Source organism: Podarcis melisellensis (assembly GCF_964234715.1).
Source record: "Podarcis melisellensis genome assembly, chromosome: 14".
Taxonomy (NCBI): Eukaryota; Metazoa; Chordata; class Lepidosauria; order Squamata; family Lacertidae; genus Podarcis; species Podarcis melisellensis.
The window spans coordinates 31,353,504-31,370,174 of record NC_138546.1 but is presented as its reverse complement, the minus strand read 5'-3'; the positions used below and the strand labels follow the sequence as shown (position 1 = coordinate 31,370,174).

Genomic DNA, 16,671 nt, shown 5'->3' with positions numbered 1-16,671 from the left:
ATTTGTGGATGGCTTTCAGTTCTCTAACCACAAATTCAGGTTTTGCAGTCAAAGTGAATTGGGTACCCTTCCAGGACTTTGTGGGGTAAGGAAGGTGATGGGGGGAAATGCACTGGAAAGAGTGAGATAACAGTTGCTTCTTATAACCTCCCTGCAAACAAATTGGATTGAATGCTCTGTAAACAGCCACATTGTGTAATCTTGTTGCCAATTCATTTCTTGGCCCAACTGAAAGTGCTCACATTGCAGCTTAACACACAATTTAGACCCCAAATATTTGAAAGACTCTCCTACAGAGCCTCTTGGGTGCTAAGATCAGCAGGGGGTGCCCTCTTGGTAGTTACTCTGCCCTCAGAGTCTCAGTTGGTGATTGTCTGGAACAGGACATTCTCTGTGGCAGCCCCTAAGGTCTGGAACTCTCCCCACAGATGCCTGGCACCTATACCACTTTCAGTGAATGCTGATGACCTCTTTACCCTGGCTTTTGACACTTGAGGTGTATATCGTAGAATCACAGAATTGTGGTTGTAGGGGACCATGAGGGGAGGGTCATTTATCTAACCACCTTCAGTGCATGAATCTTTTGTCCAAAGTGGGGCTTAAACCTACAACCCAAAGTTTATAAGAGTCTTATGGTCTACTCACTGAGGTATCCTGCCTTATTTTTAGCGATTGTAATTTGTTTTAAACTGTTATAACCTGCCCTGAGATCTTAAGGTGAAGAGTGGGTAATTAGTAATAAGCATAATAATCTCCCTGTTAAGGAGGAGGGGGTTGCCTGGGGGGGAGAGGTAGAGAAGAAGGGGGAGGGATGTTGACGGTAGAAGGAGAGAGAAACATGAAAGACACCCCCCACTTTCAGGGTTATTTTCAAGAATACGCACACATCCAGGCAGACACCCCATCAAGCTACTTTGCTGTTTTCTTGCATTTCTCAAGCCCTCTCTGTAAAACTAAGGAACTGTTAATTACAGAAGCTGGGGAGGATTTTTGGTGTGGTTTTTTTGGAGGGGGCTGCAAGTTAATGAAATGATGGCACCCAGGGCTCCCCTGAATGTTCCTCTAGTCACCCCAGGGTGCCACAGCTCACTGGTTGACAACCACTGGCGTAGGGGATAAAATTGAATGCTGAGTAACCCCACATTGAAGGCTCTATGGGGCCAAAGAGCACTCCCCAAGCATCACCCTCTGGAAGCGACCATCCAAGTAGGACCAGAACCACTCCAAAACGGTGCTACCCACACCTAACTTGGACAGCTGCTCCAGAAGGGCTACAGAAGGATACTGTGGTTGGTGGTTTGTAAAACTGCTGAGAGGTCGAGGAGAATTAACAGGGACACATTTCCGCTGTTTCTCTCGCAACAAAGGTAACCATGCAGGGCGAGCAAAACAGTTTCTGTGCCAAAACTGGGCCCAATTGAAATGGATTTAGAAAATCAGTTTCCTCCAAAAGTGTCTGGATCTGGTCTGTGACTATCAGCTTAAGAACCCTGCCCAAGAAGGGGAGATAGGCAACTGACCAGTAGAATCTACCAGTTAACTACTTTAACATGGGTCCTACTTTTAATTTCTTGGCTTCTGTTTGATTTTTCTTTTGCTTATTTCTGTCTTCTTGGGACCTTTCTGTGTGATTGCCTTTCTCTCTACCCTAACCTGTACTGCCATGTTATTTCTCATTTCCTCATCTCTCATGGGTTCACTGAATAGTCATGTACCCTTCAACCTGCCCATAAGGGTACACATGTTATTATTTATGTTAATATATTTGTCTCCTTCATGGATCACTACCTTGTTGTGGCGAAGGGGCTTGAATAACTCAGAGAAGCTATGAGCTATGCCATGTAGGGCCACCCAAGATGGACAGGTTATAGTGGAGAGTTTTGACCAAACGTGATCCACCTGGAGCAGGAACTGGCAAGCCACTCCAGTATCCCTGCCAAGAAAGCTCCATGGACAAAGACAACAGGAATATAAAAGTTATGATGCTGGAAGATGAGCCCCTCAGGTCGGAAGCGTCCAACATGCTACTGAGGAAGAGCGGAGGACAAGTACAAGTAGATTCAGAGCTGATGAAGTGGCTGGGCCAAAGCCGAAAGGTCGCTCAGTTGCGGATATGCCTGGAAGCGAAAGGAAAGTCCAATGCTGTAAAGAAAAATATTGCATAGGAACCTGGAGTGTAAGAACCATGAACCTTGGTAAGCTGGATGTGGTAAAAAATGAGATGGCAAGAATAAATATTGACATCCTGGGCATCAGGGAACTAAAATGGACGGGAATGGGCGAATTCAGTTTGGCAAAAGCTGTACTGGGATACAATCTCAAAAATGACAGAATGATCTTGATACGAATCCAAGGCAGACCTTTTAACATCACAGTAACCCAAATTTATGCACCAACTACCGGTGCTGAAGAAACTGAAATTGACCAATTCTATGAAGACTTACAACACCTTCTAGAAATGACACCAAAGAAGGAAGTTCTTCTCATTATAGGGGATTGGAATGCTAAAGTAGGGAGTCGAGAGATAAAAGGAACAACTGGCAAGTTTGGCCTTGGAGTTCAAAACGAAGCTGAGCAAAGGCTAATAGAGTTCTGTCAAGAGAACAAGCTGGTTATCACAAATACTCTTTTCCAACAACATAAGAGACGACTCTACACATGGACATCACCAGAGGGGCAGCATCGAAATCAGATTGATTATATTCTCTGCAGCCAAAGATGGAGAAGCTCTATACAGTCAGCAAAAACAAGACCTGGAGCTGACTGTGGCTCAAATCACCAGCTTCTTATAGCAAAACTGAAGAAAGTAGGAAAAACCACTGGGCCAGTAAGACACAATCTAAATCAAATCCCTTATGAATACAGAGTGGAAGTGAGGAACAGGTTTAAGGATTTAGATTTGGTGGACAGAGTGCCTGAAGAACTATGGATGGAGGCTCGTAACATTATACAGGAGGCAGCAGCGAAAACCATCCCAATGAAAAGGAAATGCAAGAAAGCAAAGTGGCTGTCCAATGAGGCCTTACAAATAGCGGGGGAGAGAAGGCAAGCAAAATGCTAGGGAGATAGTGAAAGATACAGGAAATTGAATGCAGATTTCCAAAAAATAGCAAGGAGAGACAAGAGGGCCTTCTTAAACAAGCAATGCAAAGAAATAGAGGAAAACAACAGAATGGGAAAAACCGGAGATCTGTTCAAGAAAATTGGAGATATGAAAGGAACATTTCGTACAAAGATTACCATAATAAAGGACAAAAGTGGTAAGGACCTAACAGAAGCAGAAGACATCAAGAAGAGGTGGCAAGAATACACAGAGGAAATATATGGAGGTCTCGTACACTCCAGGTAATGTGGTTGCTCACCTTGAGCCAGACATCCTGGATAATGAAGTCAACTGGACCTTAGAAAACACTTCTAATAACAAGGCCAGTGGAAGTGATGATATTCCAGCTGAACTATTTAACATTTTAAAAGATAGTGCTGTTAAGGTGCTACACTCAATATGTCAGCAAGTTTGTAAAACTCAGCAGTGGCCAGAGGATTGGAGAAGATCACTCTACATCCCAATCCCGAAGAAGGGCAGTGCCAAAGAATGCTCCAACTACCGCACAGTTGCGCTCATCTCACACACTAGCAAGGTTATGCTTAAAATTCTACAAGGCAGGCTTAAGCAGTATGTGGACTGAGAACTCCCAGAAGTGCAAGCTGGATTTCGATGGGGCAGAGGAACCAGAGACCAAATTGCAAACATGCGCTGGATTATCGAGAAAGCTAGAGAGTTCCAAAAAAAATCTACTTCTCCTTCATTGACTATGCAAAAGCATTTGACTGTGTCAACCACAGTAAACTATGGCAAGTTCTTAAAGAAATGGGAGTGCCTGATCACCTCATCTGTCTCCTGGGAAATCTCTATGTGGGACAAGAAGCTACAGTTAGAACTGGATATGGAATAACTGATTGTTTTAAAATTGGGAAAGGAGTACGACAAGGCTGTATAGTGTCTCCCTGCTTATTTAACTTATATGCAGAATTCATCATGCGAAAGGCTGGACGGGATGAATCTGAAGCCGGAATTAAGATTGCCGGAAGAAATATCAACAACCTCAGATATGCAGATGACACAACCTTGATGGCAGAAAGTGAGGAGGAATTAAAGAACCTTTTAATGTGGGTGAAAGAGGAGAGCGCAAAATATGGTCTGAAGCTCAACATCAAAAAAACTAAGATCATGGCCATAATCCATGCTCCATGGAGTCACGAAGAGTCGGACACAACTAAACAACAACAACAATATATTTGTGCTTAAGGAATATGATATGAGAAGTGACCTTTGCATCCACATAAATTTCCCTTGCCTTCCTTGACATCCCATGGGATTTGGTTTTATCCCAAAACTGTGCAGCTAGTGAATTGTAAGGGTGGTATTCAACTAAGTATTACTCAGAGGAGACATTAAAATAAATTAACATGAGTAAGTTAGGTCTATACATTACAGTATGTCGAGTGAAACTTAGTTGAATGCCACCCTAAATATTGAGACCTGGATTGAGATTAGTCCTACTCATTTTCAGCATCCACAAAGTATATTTTCAAATGTAATTCAGATATTATTGAGGGTATTTTGATCTTCTAGTTTTGTAGAATTTGTATGAAAAAACTTCATGAACACAATCTATTTTAAAACATTGCCCCTGTGCTTTTATAGTACATGAGCAACATTATGTATTCTAAATAAAAAAGCATGCGAAAAATCCTTATCATGCTTTTTGATGAATTTGCCAAGTGACTTCCAGGTTTTAGGTCAAGCACACACAGAGCCTTCTGCTTAGTTACACATTGAAAAGGTTGCCTTTAAACTTACAAAACTGCAGTCTGGTGACCAGTTTTAGCAAGACAGCATTGCTGACAACAGATGGCAAATAGCTCTGATGTAATTCTTATTTGCAATTCATTCTTGTGAAGCTTCACAAACATTTTCATACAATTCGCAAAAAGTGCCTCTCTATACATTTGTTGCGCTCTGAGACTTCAAGTCAAATTAAAACTAAAAAACATTTTGTATTGTATTGTTGGGATTCCAGTGGGCTCATGTGATGCTTTTGGTAAAGATTGCCTTGTGGCAATTTTGAATAAGTGCATGTTTGGAAGCAATTAAAGGTCTGTGTCCTTTAAATAATGCTTATTAGTACATAACAGATGCTGTTTAGAAACATCATGCTTTTTAATAGGCTCTGCTTTCAGACTGAATGGTTGTTTTTCAACCCTGACTGTCAGTCAGAACGCTTAAAGGTATAGCATTGTTTATGCAAAGTCTAAGTCAATTTTCTGCTTTGAAGTTAAGCTGCTAATCCCACACCTTTTCTTTCCTTTTTTTACGCATACCAGTAACATATTCTTTTTTCCTCCACCTCCAGTTTTCTATAGAGTCATATTTTGGAGATATGTCAAACCCCCACAACTGAAACCTTTATGTCTCTGCTTTATCATTAAAATTGATTTACTTGTCTCTGATTGATGCCTCAGAATTAAAGTTGGTTGCACAAAACTATACCACCATAAACCTCAGTTGGTCTATTTGTTAGAATTGTTGGTAGTATATTTTTCTTTTTTTTCTTTCTTTCATTTGTGAGCCGCCCTTTTGCCAAATGATATTCAGGACTGCATTCTTTCAGCCTTATTTTCCCATCTGTAATAAATAAATCAGATTTATTTCAAATCAGGTGTGACTGTTCAGACCTTCTTCCTCTCTTTGATGAAAATAATGATGGCTCTGCTTCATATTCCTACTTCAGCTTTGGAAATCAAAGATTCGAGTAATTTTTCCTATGATATTGCTGCAGCTTGAATTCCTTCTCTAGTTGTATGCAGTGTTATATTTTTATTTTAAAATTATTATATTATTTATGATTTTCAGTTTTATACATTTCAATAATTTTACAATCATTTTAACATTTCAAAACTCGACTTCCTTCCTCCTCTTTCTGCAGTTCCTTAAATTTATTTTTTAATATTTTCTGCATATTCCAAATTAACTTTACTCATTTATTCTATTCATCTACCTTATAAAACTGCAGGTTGTTACAATAATCCTGCCAATGGTTTTTATGTTTACAGTTTATTTGTAAATATTCAATAAACAATTTCCATTCTTTATAAAAAGTTTGTTATCTTGATTTCTTATTTTTCCAGTAAGTTTTGCCATTTCTGCATATTCCATAATTTTTTGTACATTCTTCTTTTGCTGGGACTTCTTCTTTCAATTTTTGGGCAACTAACATTCTTTCCACTGTAGTCACATAAATAAATAAATTTCTATACAGTTTGGATCGTTCCATCCCTATAATTTCCCAAATGAAAGCTTCTGTGTTTTTTTTTTTTAAATGTTATTTTAAACATCTTTTTCAATTCATTAAATATATCATTTCCCAGTAAGCTTTAACCTTACTACAAGACCACCACATATGATAAAAAGAACCTTCTTTTTCTTTACATTTCCAGTACTTATTTGATTTTGATTTATACATTTTATACATTTTTGCCAATTTCCTCGGTGTTAAGTACGGTAGGTACTATCGATGTGACGTTTTCAAATAATTTTCTCTTAAACCATAGCATGTTGTAAGTTTTATATCCATATTCCACAATCGTTCCCATGCTTCCATATCTATATTATGACCAATATCTATTGCCCAATGTATCATTGAGGATTTTAGTTGCTCATCCTTTGTCTTCCATCCAATAATATCTTATAAATTTTAGATAACACTTTTTCATTACATTGCAGCAGATCTCTCTCCAGTTGTGATATTTGTTCCCCAAACCCTCGTATCCTATCTTTATTAAATATTTAGTTCAAATGATGATATTGTATCCATGTTGTTAATTTTCCTGATAATTCCTTAAATTATTTCAATTGATGCTCTCCTCCCTTGTTTTAATAAATCTCTATAAGTTGTCCACCCTTCTATCATATTATTTTTCTTTACCGCTATAGCTTCCAACAGTGAGAGCCAAAGTGGTGTTTTTGCCTCTAATAATTTTTTTGTATTTATCACATACTCTATACCATTTTTTTTCTAATTATATGCTTTGTAAATCCTTTATGTACTTTCACCTTTTGATACCATAAATAAACGTGCCAACCTAAAATAATATTATGGCCTTCTAAGTCTAAAATATGTGAATTCTCCAATGTCATCCATTCCTTCAACCAACAAAGACAAGGTGCTTCATAATATAATCTCATTTTTTGTTTTTAATTCCAGATTTTTAAAAACCTACCACATTTGTATTACATCAGATTTGTAATTCTTTAGCAAGCAAGCAGATTTATAAAACTTATCAATCCAGATATTTTCTTCTATGTGATACAACAATCTCCTACCACATAGAATAGAGTGGCTGGGGAAACCCAGCCAGATGGGTGGGGTATAAATAAATTCTTCTTCTTCTTCTTCTTCTTCTTCTTCTTCTTCTTCTTCTTATTCTTATTCTTATTCTTATTCTTATTCTTATTCTTATTCTTATTCTTATTGATTTTTTTCATTGTGTGAGATAGGTGTGTAGTTTTTAAACGTAATATAGCTACAAAAAACTGTTTGAATTGGAAGTAAGGGATTTTAAATATTCAAATACTAGTAAAATCTACAATGCTGGATAAATTCCAGGTTAACTTTAAACTCCAGAAAACATCTGTCTGTTTATTACACACCATATTTTTTTGCAGAAGATGAATAATAATTTGCATGAAATGCTATATTTCCTAACAGCAAATCTTATCAACAACAAAATCTCATGGGCCAGTAATTTGCTAAAAAGTTCAGGAGTCTCCTTCATTGGTTCTTTATTAGAGGAGTCTCTTTGATAATACTTTGTAATATGTGACAAAAACAAAATATTGAAAAATCCCCTATTCCAGCCAGTCAGCCTTAGCATACTACATAAGACTGCATTTCATTCCCCCTTCCACTTCAGGCTGCCCGTTCCTCAATAGTTAGCATTCTGATTTTTATACTTCTGGAAACCTACATTAACTCCTTCAGCCTTCCTAAACATGCTTGATTGAACCAGTAAAGGCTTTACTCGGGGACAGGCATGATCTCTATTTGAAAGTGGGTAATTATATCATTGATGTACCCAGTGTGGAAATAATTTGATTATTCATCACTTTAACAGCACTGATGTCAGCTGTAGGTTGATATAGTAACTGAAGGTTATGAAGGTCAGGAGGGAGTTTAGAGTGGCTGGAACCTCATCTCTCAATGACAACACAAGGAACATGGGATTCTTATTACAAATAAATCCTTTAAAATGCCATGTGAGTCATAAGTGGGTAACTGGCAGAAGATTAGTAGGAGTACCATCCATCATACTAAAAAGTGGCAGGTGTCCCCTTTTCACCGCAAATCTTGCCTCTTTTTTGATTGCTTTGGGATTCTTTCCAAAATCTCTCTTTTGGGTCATTGCCCAAAGGGGGCAGGATTTAACAGTGAAAAGGAGGCAGGGCACCTGTCACTATTTAGTTTGATGGGTTGTAGTCTTACCAGTTTACCTATCATAAGGATGAGTTGCCCTCTTTGTTTCCCACATCTGCCACTACACTAGGAAAATTTGAAGGTTTTCTTAAAGGCCCTTTCATTTGGAGATTTGGTAGCTTCTACGACTTGAAATTCCACTAAGAACAGCTTTAAGCAAATAAACTTAAGTTTGTGCAATAGCCTATGGTCAGTTCTTGACAGAGATCTGGCTTGCTTGCAGAGGTTTGGAACATAAGATTGGTTAAAATACATATAGAACAGCTTGATGGCCTTTTTACTGAACTTGCAGGATTTTACATAAAATCATTGTGTTTTTCCTGTTGTACTGTAGAGGCAAAATTCTTTTGGTTATGGAATAATAATATTTCCTGCTGGCTTCAGGCTGTGCTGAATCAGTAATGAGGTGATCTAGGCCTGTGGGTTTGAATGACCATAATTTTAGTTCAAGACAGTAAATAACTATTCTACAGTTAATCAGAACTGTGGTTTTATAGTGGGATTTACATGATGCAGTGATTAAGCAATCATGTCAACATATGCCATTTCCATCCATCTTAAATCTCAAGCAAAGTGAGTTTGGAGGCCACCGTTATTAACTCTAGTATGTGTCCTATTTCACAAAATTTCTTGCAGTTTGATTGGCAGTTTGAATACAAGTCGAATCTAAAATCAAAGTTGTGATTGGTCCCCCCCCAGGTGACTATCTTTGGAAAGCAAATGTGTTTATCTGCAAAATCTTTGTGGCATGCTAAGCATTGTTATGCCAACAATTTTCTTTTTTCCTTTCTTTTAAAAAATACTGTTTTTATTTATTTTCATGGTACAGAAGGTAAATATTGAGAAAACAATTGTTACAACAGTAAACAACAAGTAACTTGTCCTGATAAAATTACAGACTTTTATTATGCTATGTGTTAAAGTTTCATTCGATAACTCTAAGAGATCACACCACATTTTCCCATGAGTGCTGGGTGGATTCCTGCCACAGTCTGAACTATGTATGTATTCAATAAACAGTTGCCACATGCTATAAAAGGAATATGGATAGCATTTGCCCTTTGCTGCTTTCACCTGGCATAGTCTGTTATATCAAGAATCATTGTTCAGCCCATCACTGGTTTTCCAACATCTGGCTATCCATACAAGCAGCAGTCAATAGAAAGGCTAAAGAGGTCATCTTTAGGATAATCAGGAGTAGACAGCATCCTAAGCGCAAGTGGTGCTATTGCAGCGGACATTTCAATTGTTTTCTTGTATATCAAGCTTATTTATTTGAAGAGAGCATTCCAGAAGGGTTTGATGATGTCACAACACCACCACATATGGAAATATGTACCTTTGACTGCGCATCCCCTCCAACAATTTTCTGAGCCATCATTTCCTCCTTTAAAATCCAATGCAAGTGAAATATATGCTATTGAGTTGTCATTCAGTCATTCAGTTCAATCAAATTAAAATGGGATACCTTTTAAACAGTGTAACCCTATGCATGTCTATTCAGAAGTAAGTTCAATTGAGTTTGGTGGTGCTTACTTACAGATAAGCAAGTATAGAATTACAGCCTTAGTTTTGTTTCCTAAATATAAGTCAAGCATGCTATATCAGTTCTCAATTAATTTAGGGCAGTGAATTTTTTTCTAGATAACCAATTTTATCGTCCAAATTTAGGCAGATCTGTGGCAGATGCTTAGGATGCTCTGCAGGTGGAGAGATACAGTAAGTACAAAATGTCCTTTTGTACTGGAAGGTGGAAGCTATTGTAAAGTATTGTAGAATAAAGGATATGAAAAAAAAACTTATGAATCTTCTTCCAACCTCTGCCATGAAGATGTGATTTCCTGTACCTAAAAGCCTAAGTTTGCAGTTGTTAAAATCAGTTAAATAAGTCCAGAAATAAGTCATCCAAAAAAGAAAATTGGCTGATTGCTTTTAAGATCTCAGTGCTAATTTTAATTGAAGAAAGGACACCTTTTTGGGTGCCTTAGATACGGAGCTTTTTCTCTCTTCCTTTCTGAAACTGGTCTTTTCATGATTAACAGAAGACTCCTAGACAGGGACATAAACTATGTATGTTATTTCCTTTAGATTCAACAGAAATATTTTACATTTGGTGTGAATGTAGCTAATTACCACATGTAAAAGACCTGAGGCTGCAACCTGCTGGTTTGAGACCTTTGTTGACATTGTTGCTGTAGAATCAGCCTATGTGATGTCATGACCTTGTTTACCAGCTTGGGTTATTTAAGATGGCAGTCCCTCTCAGCTCTGCAGAAATGCAACGGCTAGAATGTCTGGAATCTCTCAAATGCAAGAGGCCTCTTCTTCTAAATATACTCTCTGGATGGTTGCACTGTATCTTTTCTGCGGTTGCAGAGAACCCCTCATATTTTATTACTCTCATTTCCCCCCTTTGTTGGTGACGGTCATATAAGTTTGTTCTGTTTTAAATAGATTCAAACTGGTTTATTGTAGCTTTTCTGGCTCAATATTCTCTTAACACGTAGCTGTGGATGAATAGCTGTTTTAAATGTAATCCAGCAATTTAAATTGGCTACAAAGTTCTCCTTGGAATTTTGGAATCTCCAGTTACAGAGTTGTTGAAAGAGACACTCCATAACCCAGGCAGTTGCAGAAAACAGTATCTAAGTAGAAAAAGGAAATTGGCAAATTTTATCCCACCCCCAACTTTTGGATTTTTTTTTACTTCTCTCTCATCACTCTGTGAGACAACAGCAAGAGTTGTTTTGTCATGTATAAAAACACTTTGGGCTTATGGAAACAGAATATTTATGAGATCTGCTTTTGCAGTTCAAAATATTTTAGAAAGAAGAGTGGCACGTGTCTGTATCTCATCTTACATTTTGAGAAACAGACAGGCTGAAGAAGTTGAACGGCAAATGCAGCGCCATCTCGCCTACTGAAAAGTTAAATACCCAGATTTGAAAGTAAATTAAACTTATGACGCTATATTTTCTGCTGGGTTAAACAGAACATGAATAACATTATTGCTGATAATGCCAAGGTTGCAGGTTCGATTCCTGTATGGGACAGCTGCATATTCCTTCATTTCAGGGAGTTGAACTAGATGATCCTCAGGGTCGCTACCAACTCTACAATTCTGTGATTCTATACTATGATTCTATACTGCCTAGTATGTTGGGTGCAAGAATATTTAGCTAAAGATTTTGCCCTGTGATATTTCTGTGCTTTTTGTATTTCTATATATTGATCATCATCACACAAGTTCACATGAACCACTATGAAGAATACTGTACTTGCTAAGAGATTTTGAAAGGTTAAGAGATTTATGTTGCCAGCATGTTTACTGGAGGGACAAACAAAATACTGTATCCATAATTCAGGCATTACTGGGATAGAATACAGGGTGCTTTTCAGCTTCATAGATGGAATGCCACACATTTTGCTGTTTATGGAACACATACCCAGAACTTAAATCTGTGCATAAAGACTTTAAAAATAAGATTGGTATTAATCCTGCAAAACATTCCTCTATTTAAAAATATCTTATTAGCGCATTAAATAATAATGATGTCTCATTTTGTTCCTAATGTGGAGTGGATCCCCTTTGCCTAATATGGTTGTTTGACATACTTCTAGGAGGGCTGGTGTACCTCTCTTATATCCTCTCACCCACCCCACGGTTTCTTTAGTACAAAGTGCTGACTTATGCTTTGCAGTGGAAATTAACCGCTGTTGTATTGCTCAGTTTGTGATTACTCTAGTATGCTATACTCCAGTATGCTTGCGCTCATAGTCTCAAACACAGATGTTGTTAATATGGCCTGCCTTATTTTGAGGTACACTACTCACCATTCTATGGGACACAGAGGTGCTGTGGTCTAAACCACTGAGCCTAGGGCTTGCCAATCAGAAGGTCAGCGGTTCGAAACCCTGCGACGGGGTGAGCTCCCGTTGTTCGGTCCCAGCTCCTGCCAACCTAGCAGTTCAAAAGCACATCAAAGTACAAGTAGATAAATAGGTACTGCTCCAGCAGGAAGGTAAATGGCATTTCTGTGCCAGAAGCAGCTTAGTCATGCTGGCCACATGACCCGGAAAAACTGTCTGCAGACAAACGTCAGCTCCCTAGGCCAGTAAAGTGAGATGAGCGCCACAACCCCAGAGTCGTTCGCGACAGGACTTAATGGTCAGGGGTCCTTTTGTTGTTGTTTAGTCGTTTAGTCATGTCCAACTCTTCGTGACCCCATGGACCAGAGCACGCCAGGCACTCCTGTCTTCCACTGCCTCCCGCAGTTTGGTCAAACTCATGTTGGTAGCTTTGAGAACACTGTCCAACCACCTCGTCCTCTGTCGTCCCCTTCTCCTTGTGCCCTCAATCTTTCCCAACATCAGGGTCTCTTCCAGGGAGTCTTCTCTTCTCATGAGGTAGCCAAAGTATTGGAGCCCCAGCTTTAGGATCTGTCCTTCCAGTGAGCACTCAGGGCTGATTTCCTTCAGAATGGATAGGCTGGATCTTCTTGCAGTCCATGGGACTCTCAAGAGTCTCCTCCAGCACCATAATTCAAAAGCATCAATTCTTCGGCGATCAGCCTTCTTTGTGGTCCAGCTCTCATTTCCATACATCACTACTGGGAAAACCATAGCTTTAACTATACAGGGGTCCTTTAACTTTACCTTTTGCCCACCATTCTGGCTAATATTTCTAGGAAATATTAGGCCTTAAGAAGGTAGCTTGAGAAGGCCAGGAAGTAATTTTGAAGCCTATCCTGCTGAATGGCATTTTGTAGTGGCAGGAAAATGGGTGTAAAGGTGACCCAATAACCCTCTTAGATAAAGTTTTCACTCAGAACAGTTGGGAACAGAGCAGTTTCGGGGCAGCAGGTTGGGGGAGGCTTTAACACTTGCCCCTGCTCTCACTGCCTAAATCTCTCCTCCACCTGACTTCTCCACTAATCTTTAACAGATCTGTTAAATTAGTTAAATAGATATAAAATATATATTCCATTTCTTGCAAAAACATTTACTTTGTTTAGAAAATGTCCATAATCAAAGACTTTGAATGTATGATAGTGGACAAATTATTTAATGTGCAATGTATCTCAGTTGCAAGGTTGAAAATTTAAAAAACTAAAGGGATTTTAGTCAGTGGACCACGTTTGAAGGAAATAGCTCTCAGGTTTGTTTTGTCAATTTGGAAATTCTCAATTCTTTGCTTATGCAGAAATCTAAGAAGAGACCATTTTGAGCTAGTTGTTATTGCTGTGGTTTTGTTATAACATAGGAAATTAGGTAGATACATTTTTCTACCTTTCCTTGAAAATGTTATAGTTACTTTGTGGTTCTGGCTACTGTGAAAGAGCAAAATTGTTCCTGTAGTTTTGCTGCTGCTTTATATACTCTCATTATATATACTCTCGTATACATTCTCATTTTAGGCCCTCCTATGTGAGACAGAATGAGTGATCCTACAAAAAGTTGTACACCATTGTGGTCAAAGTTTGAGTTTGGAGGGAAGCAGGGCTGTCGCTCAATTAAACAAAAATATTCAGTATTTTTTTTTAAAAAACCATTCTGTAGCAAAATATACTTTCTTTTGTTACTTTAAATATAATTATTAATCATCCTATATAGTTCTCTGAGTGAAATGCGTATTTTATGAAGCATGTGTGTGTATATAGCAGACATCCAGGGGTGGTCATTCTGTGGCCCTCCAGATGTTGCTGAATTGCAGCTCCTGTTGGCCTTAGCAAATGTGGCCATTGCCCTGGGATGATTGGAGTTGTAGCTCAGCAGCAATTGGAGAACCAAACATTCCCCACACCTGCTCCAGGTGTTGTTGGACTCCAGCTCCCATCAGGCCAAGCATGCATAGCGAATGGTCAGGGATGATGGGAGATGGAGTCCATCAGTGGCCACAGTTCCCCATCCATGAGTAAGAAAATGAAATAATATATTTTAGGATAGCACATGGCATCTGAAATTTTTATAACTACTTGTGTTAAAGTTCATTTTAGTTTTTAATCTATTAATCGAACCACTTAATTTATTAAGTGTTGCAATTCTAGTGAGAAGTAGCATATTTAATAGTAAATCACCACAGCACTGCTTAAAAATATTCTTATTATTGCATAGAGTGTGAAGAACTTCATTGTATTTTCTTCATAAGGCAATGATGCTACCCGACAGCACAGTTTGACACTCATGTTGTGTTTACCAGTACACATAAACAGGCCAATATTTAACATTCTCCTTTCACCTAGATCATCTTTATCCAGTGGATATTAAAGGTGGAAAACCCGAGGCTCTGGAAGAAGAAGCTCATTCATATTATACAAAGATTTTAGAGGAGCCATCATCTGCTGTTGAGTTTTTATCTATTCCAGGAAGAGGGGAAGTAAGTGTAGTTTACTTCTTCTTTCTAGATAGTAGCAAAATGAAATCACCCTTGCCCAGAATTCTTTGTAAAGATGACTTGGCTAGACCCATGGAGTAAAAAATCACTACATGTTTCAAGCCAAACTATGACTTTTTAGTTTCTTGATGAGAGTGAAAGAGTCTCTAAAGCAGAAGTGGGCAAAATGCAACTTAAGAACTTAAATTCATACGGGCTGAAATTAAAAACAAGCAAAAACTACTTGCTAGGCCAGGCAAAGGCCATTATTGGCCATATCCATTTAGAGTTATGGTAAAGTATTTCTCCAGTGCAGAATCTTGAGCTTGAAATGAAGCAAATAGAATTTATTTACCCTGTTGATCAGGAAGGGACAGAAGCCCAGTTTTCCAATATGTAAATCAGTTCAGATCAATCCAGAGTTGTGTAATTGCCTGCCAGTTGTAGGTGTAAGTGTTGTCCATGCCTGTTTTCCTTGCCTTTTAAAGAGGGCTTTGAAACATGAGCCCATTGGTTTGCCTACAATAGCTTACTTGACTTAATCCCACCTCAGCAACTGGTTTCCTGAAGCAGTTGCTTGGGCTTCAGCACCCTGTCAAGTCTTATCCCACAAATTGTAGTAACGGCCACCAACTTGGATGGCTTTTAAAGAGTATTCATGGAGGATGAAGCTTATCAGTGGTGTAGTGGGAATAGACTACACCGAACAGGAGTCAGTTGATTTCTTCAGAGTACAGCAGCTGGCTGGAGAGTAATGCTGAAACATAGGGCTCGTCCACATTTCTGCTTTCCCCACTCCTTTCCTCCAGGGATATATTGCTTTTTACTGCTGAAATGAAGCAAACATCTGTTGGGTTTTCTGCAGCTTGACATTTGCTCCGATTCAGTCGTAAGGAGCGGGTTTTCAATGGGAAAGCAGCAGGGTGAATGAGAAATTGCTCAGACCTGTGCTTTCTAGACATGGGACAAGCGTGGACAAGCCCATAGTTGCTGCCATTACTAAAATCAAGAGTATTTTTACAGTATTCAGTACAGCTGAATAAGCAATTTCAGCTGAAACAGCTCCCAGGATACATTTGGCAAGAAGGAGCAGGAGATATAAGCTTCTTGACACACAGCTTCTTACAAGGTTGCGTTCCGACTTGGCAACAGTTCCTTTTTCTCATGCTTGGCTAACTTTTCTCACACAGATAGGTAGCCGTGTTGGTCTGCCATAGTCAAAACAAAAAAAATTCCTTCCAGTAGCATGCACACGAAAGCTCATACCAAGAACTAACTTAGTTGGTCTTTAAGGTGCTACTGGAAGGAATTTTTTTTGTTTTTTCCTCACACAATTCACCTTCCTCAGAGGCTACTAGCTACAATGACTATCCTCTACCCATGCATGGGAGGCAGTATGCCTCTGGAGGCCAGTTGCTGAAAATTGCATTTGGGGACAGTGCTATTGCACTGATGTCCTGCTTAAGAGCCTCCTTTAAAGATCTATTTGGTGAAAGCAGGATGCTGGAGTAGATCAGCCTTTGACCAGATCCCATAAGGCTCTTCTTATGTTACTATGGCTCATAAAGCCTGTCCTGCTGCTCTGCCTCAGCTGTGGTTTTGCAAAGCGGCAGCAGCAGGGAGTAACAACAGCACGGACAATTCCCTGGTGAGCTTTGGGGTGGATGTAGTTACCCATTTCTGCATGGGTGGTGGATCCATTGGGTCATTCCTCTCTCGGAGAATGATGGAATCTTTCCACTGGACATGGCTGGTGCTCCTGTT

At 39.0% G+C, this 16,671-nt stretch overlaps 1 protein-coding gene across 5 annotated transcripts in view; it reads left to right on the top strand.

Annotated features, from left to right (window-relative positions):
- LOC309356858 (protein FAM169B-like) overlaps nucleotides 1-16,671 on the top strand; it is a 52,781-nt gene that overhangs the window by 1,063 nt on the left and 35,047 nt on the right. For 4 of the 5 annotated variants that reach the window (XR_014162902.1, XM_081888713.1, XM_081888712.1 and 1 more), the window contains exon 2: nucleotides 14,777-14,910. The exons of the other annotated variant lie outside the window; for it this stretch is intronic. Coding sequence is in view for 3 of the 4 variants with exons in the window: in XM_081888713.1 (XP_081744839.1) it covers nucleotides 14,777-14,910 (134 nt within the window). In the remaining variant the exon portion in view is untranslated. The remainder of the gene's footprint in view (nucleotides 1-14,776; nucleotides 14,911-16,671) is intronic. 5 annotated transcript variants of the gene reach the window in all.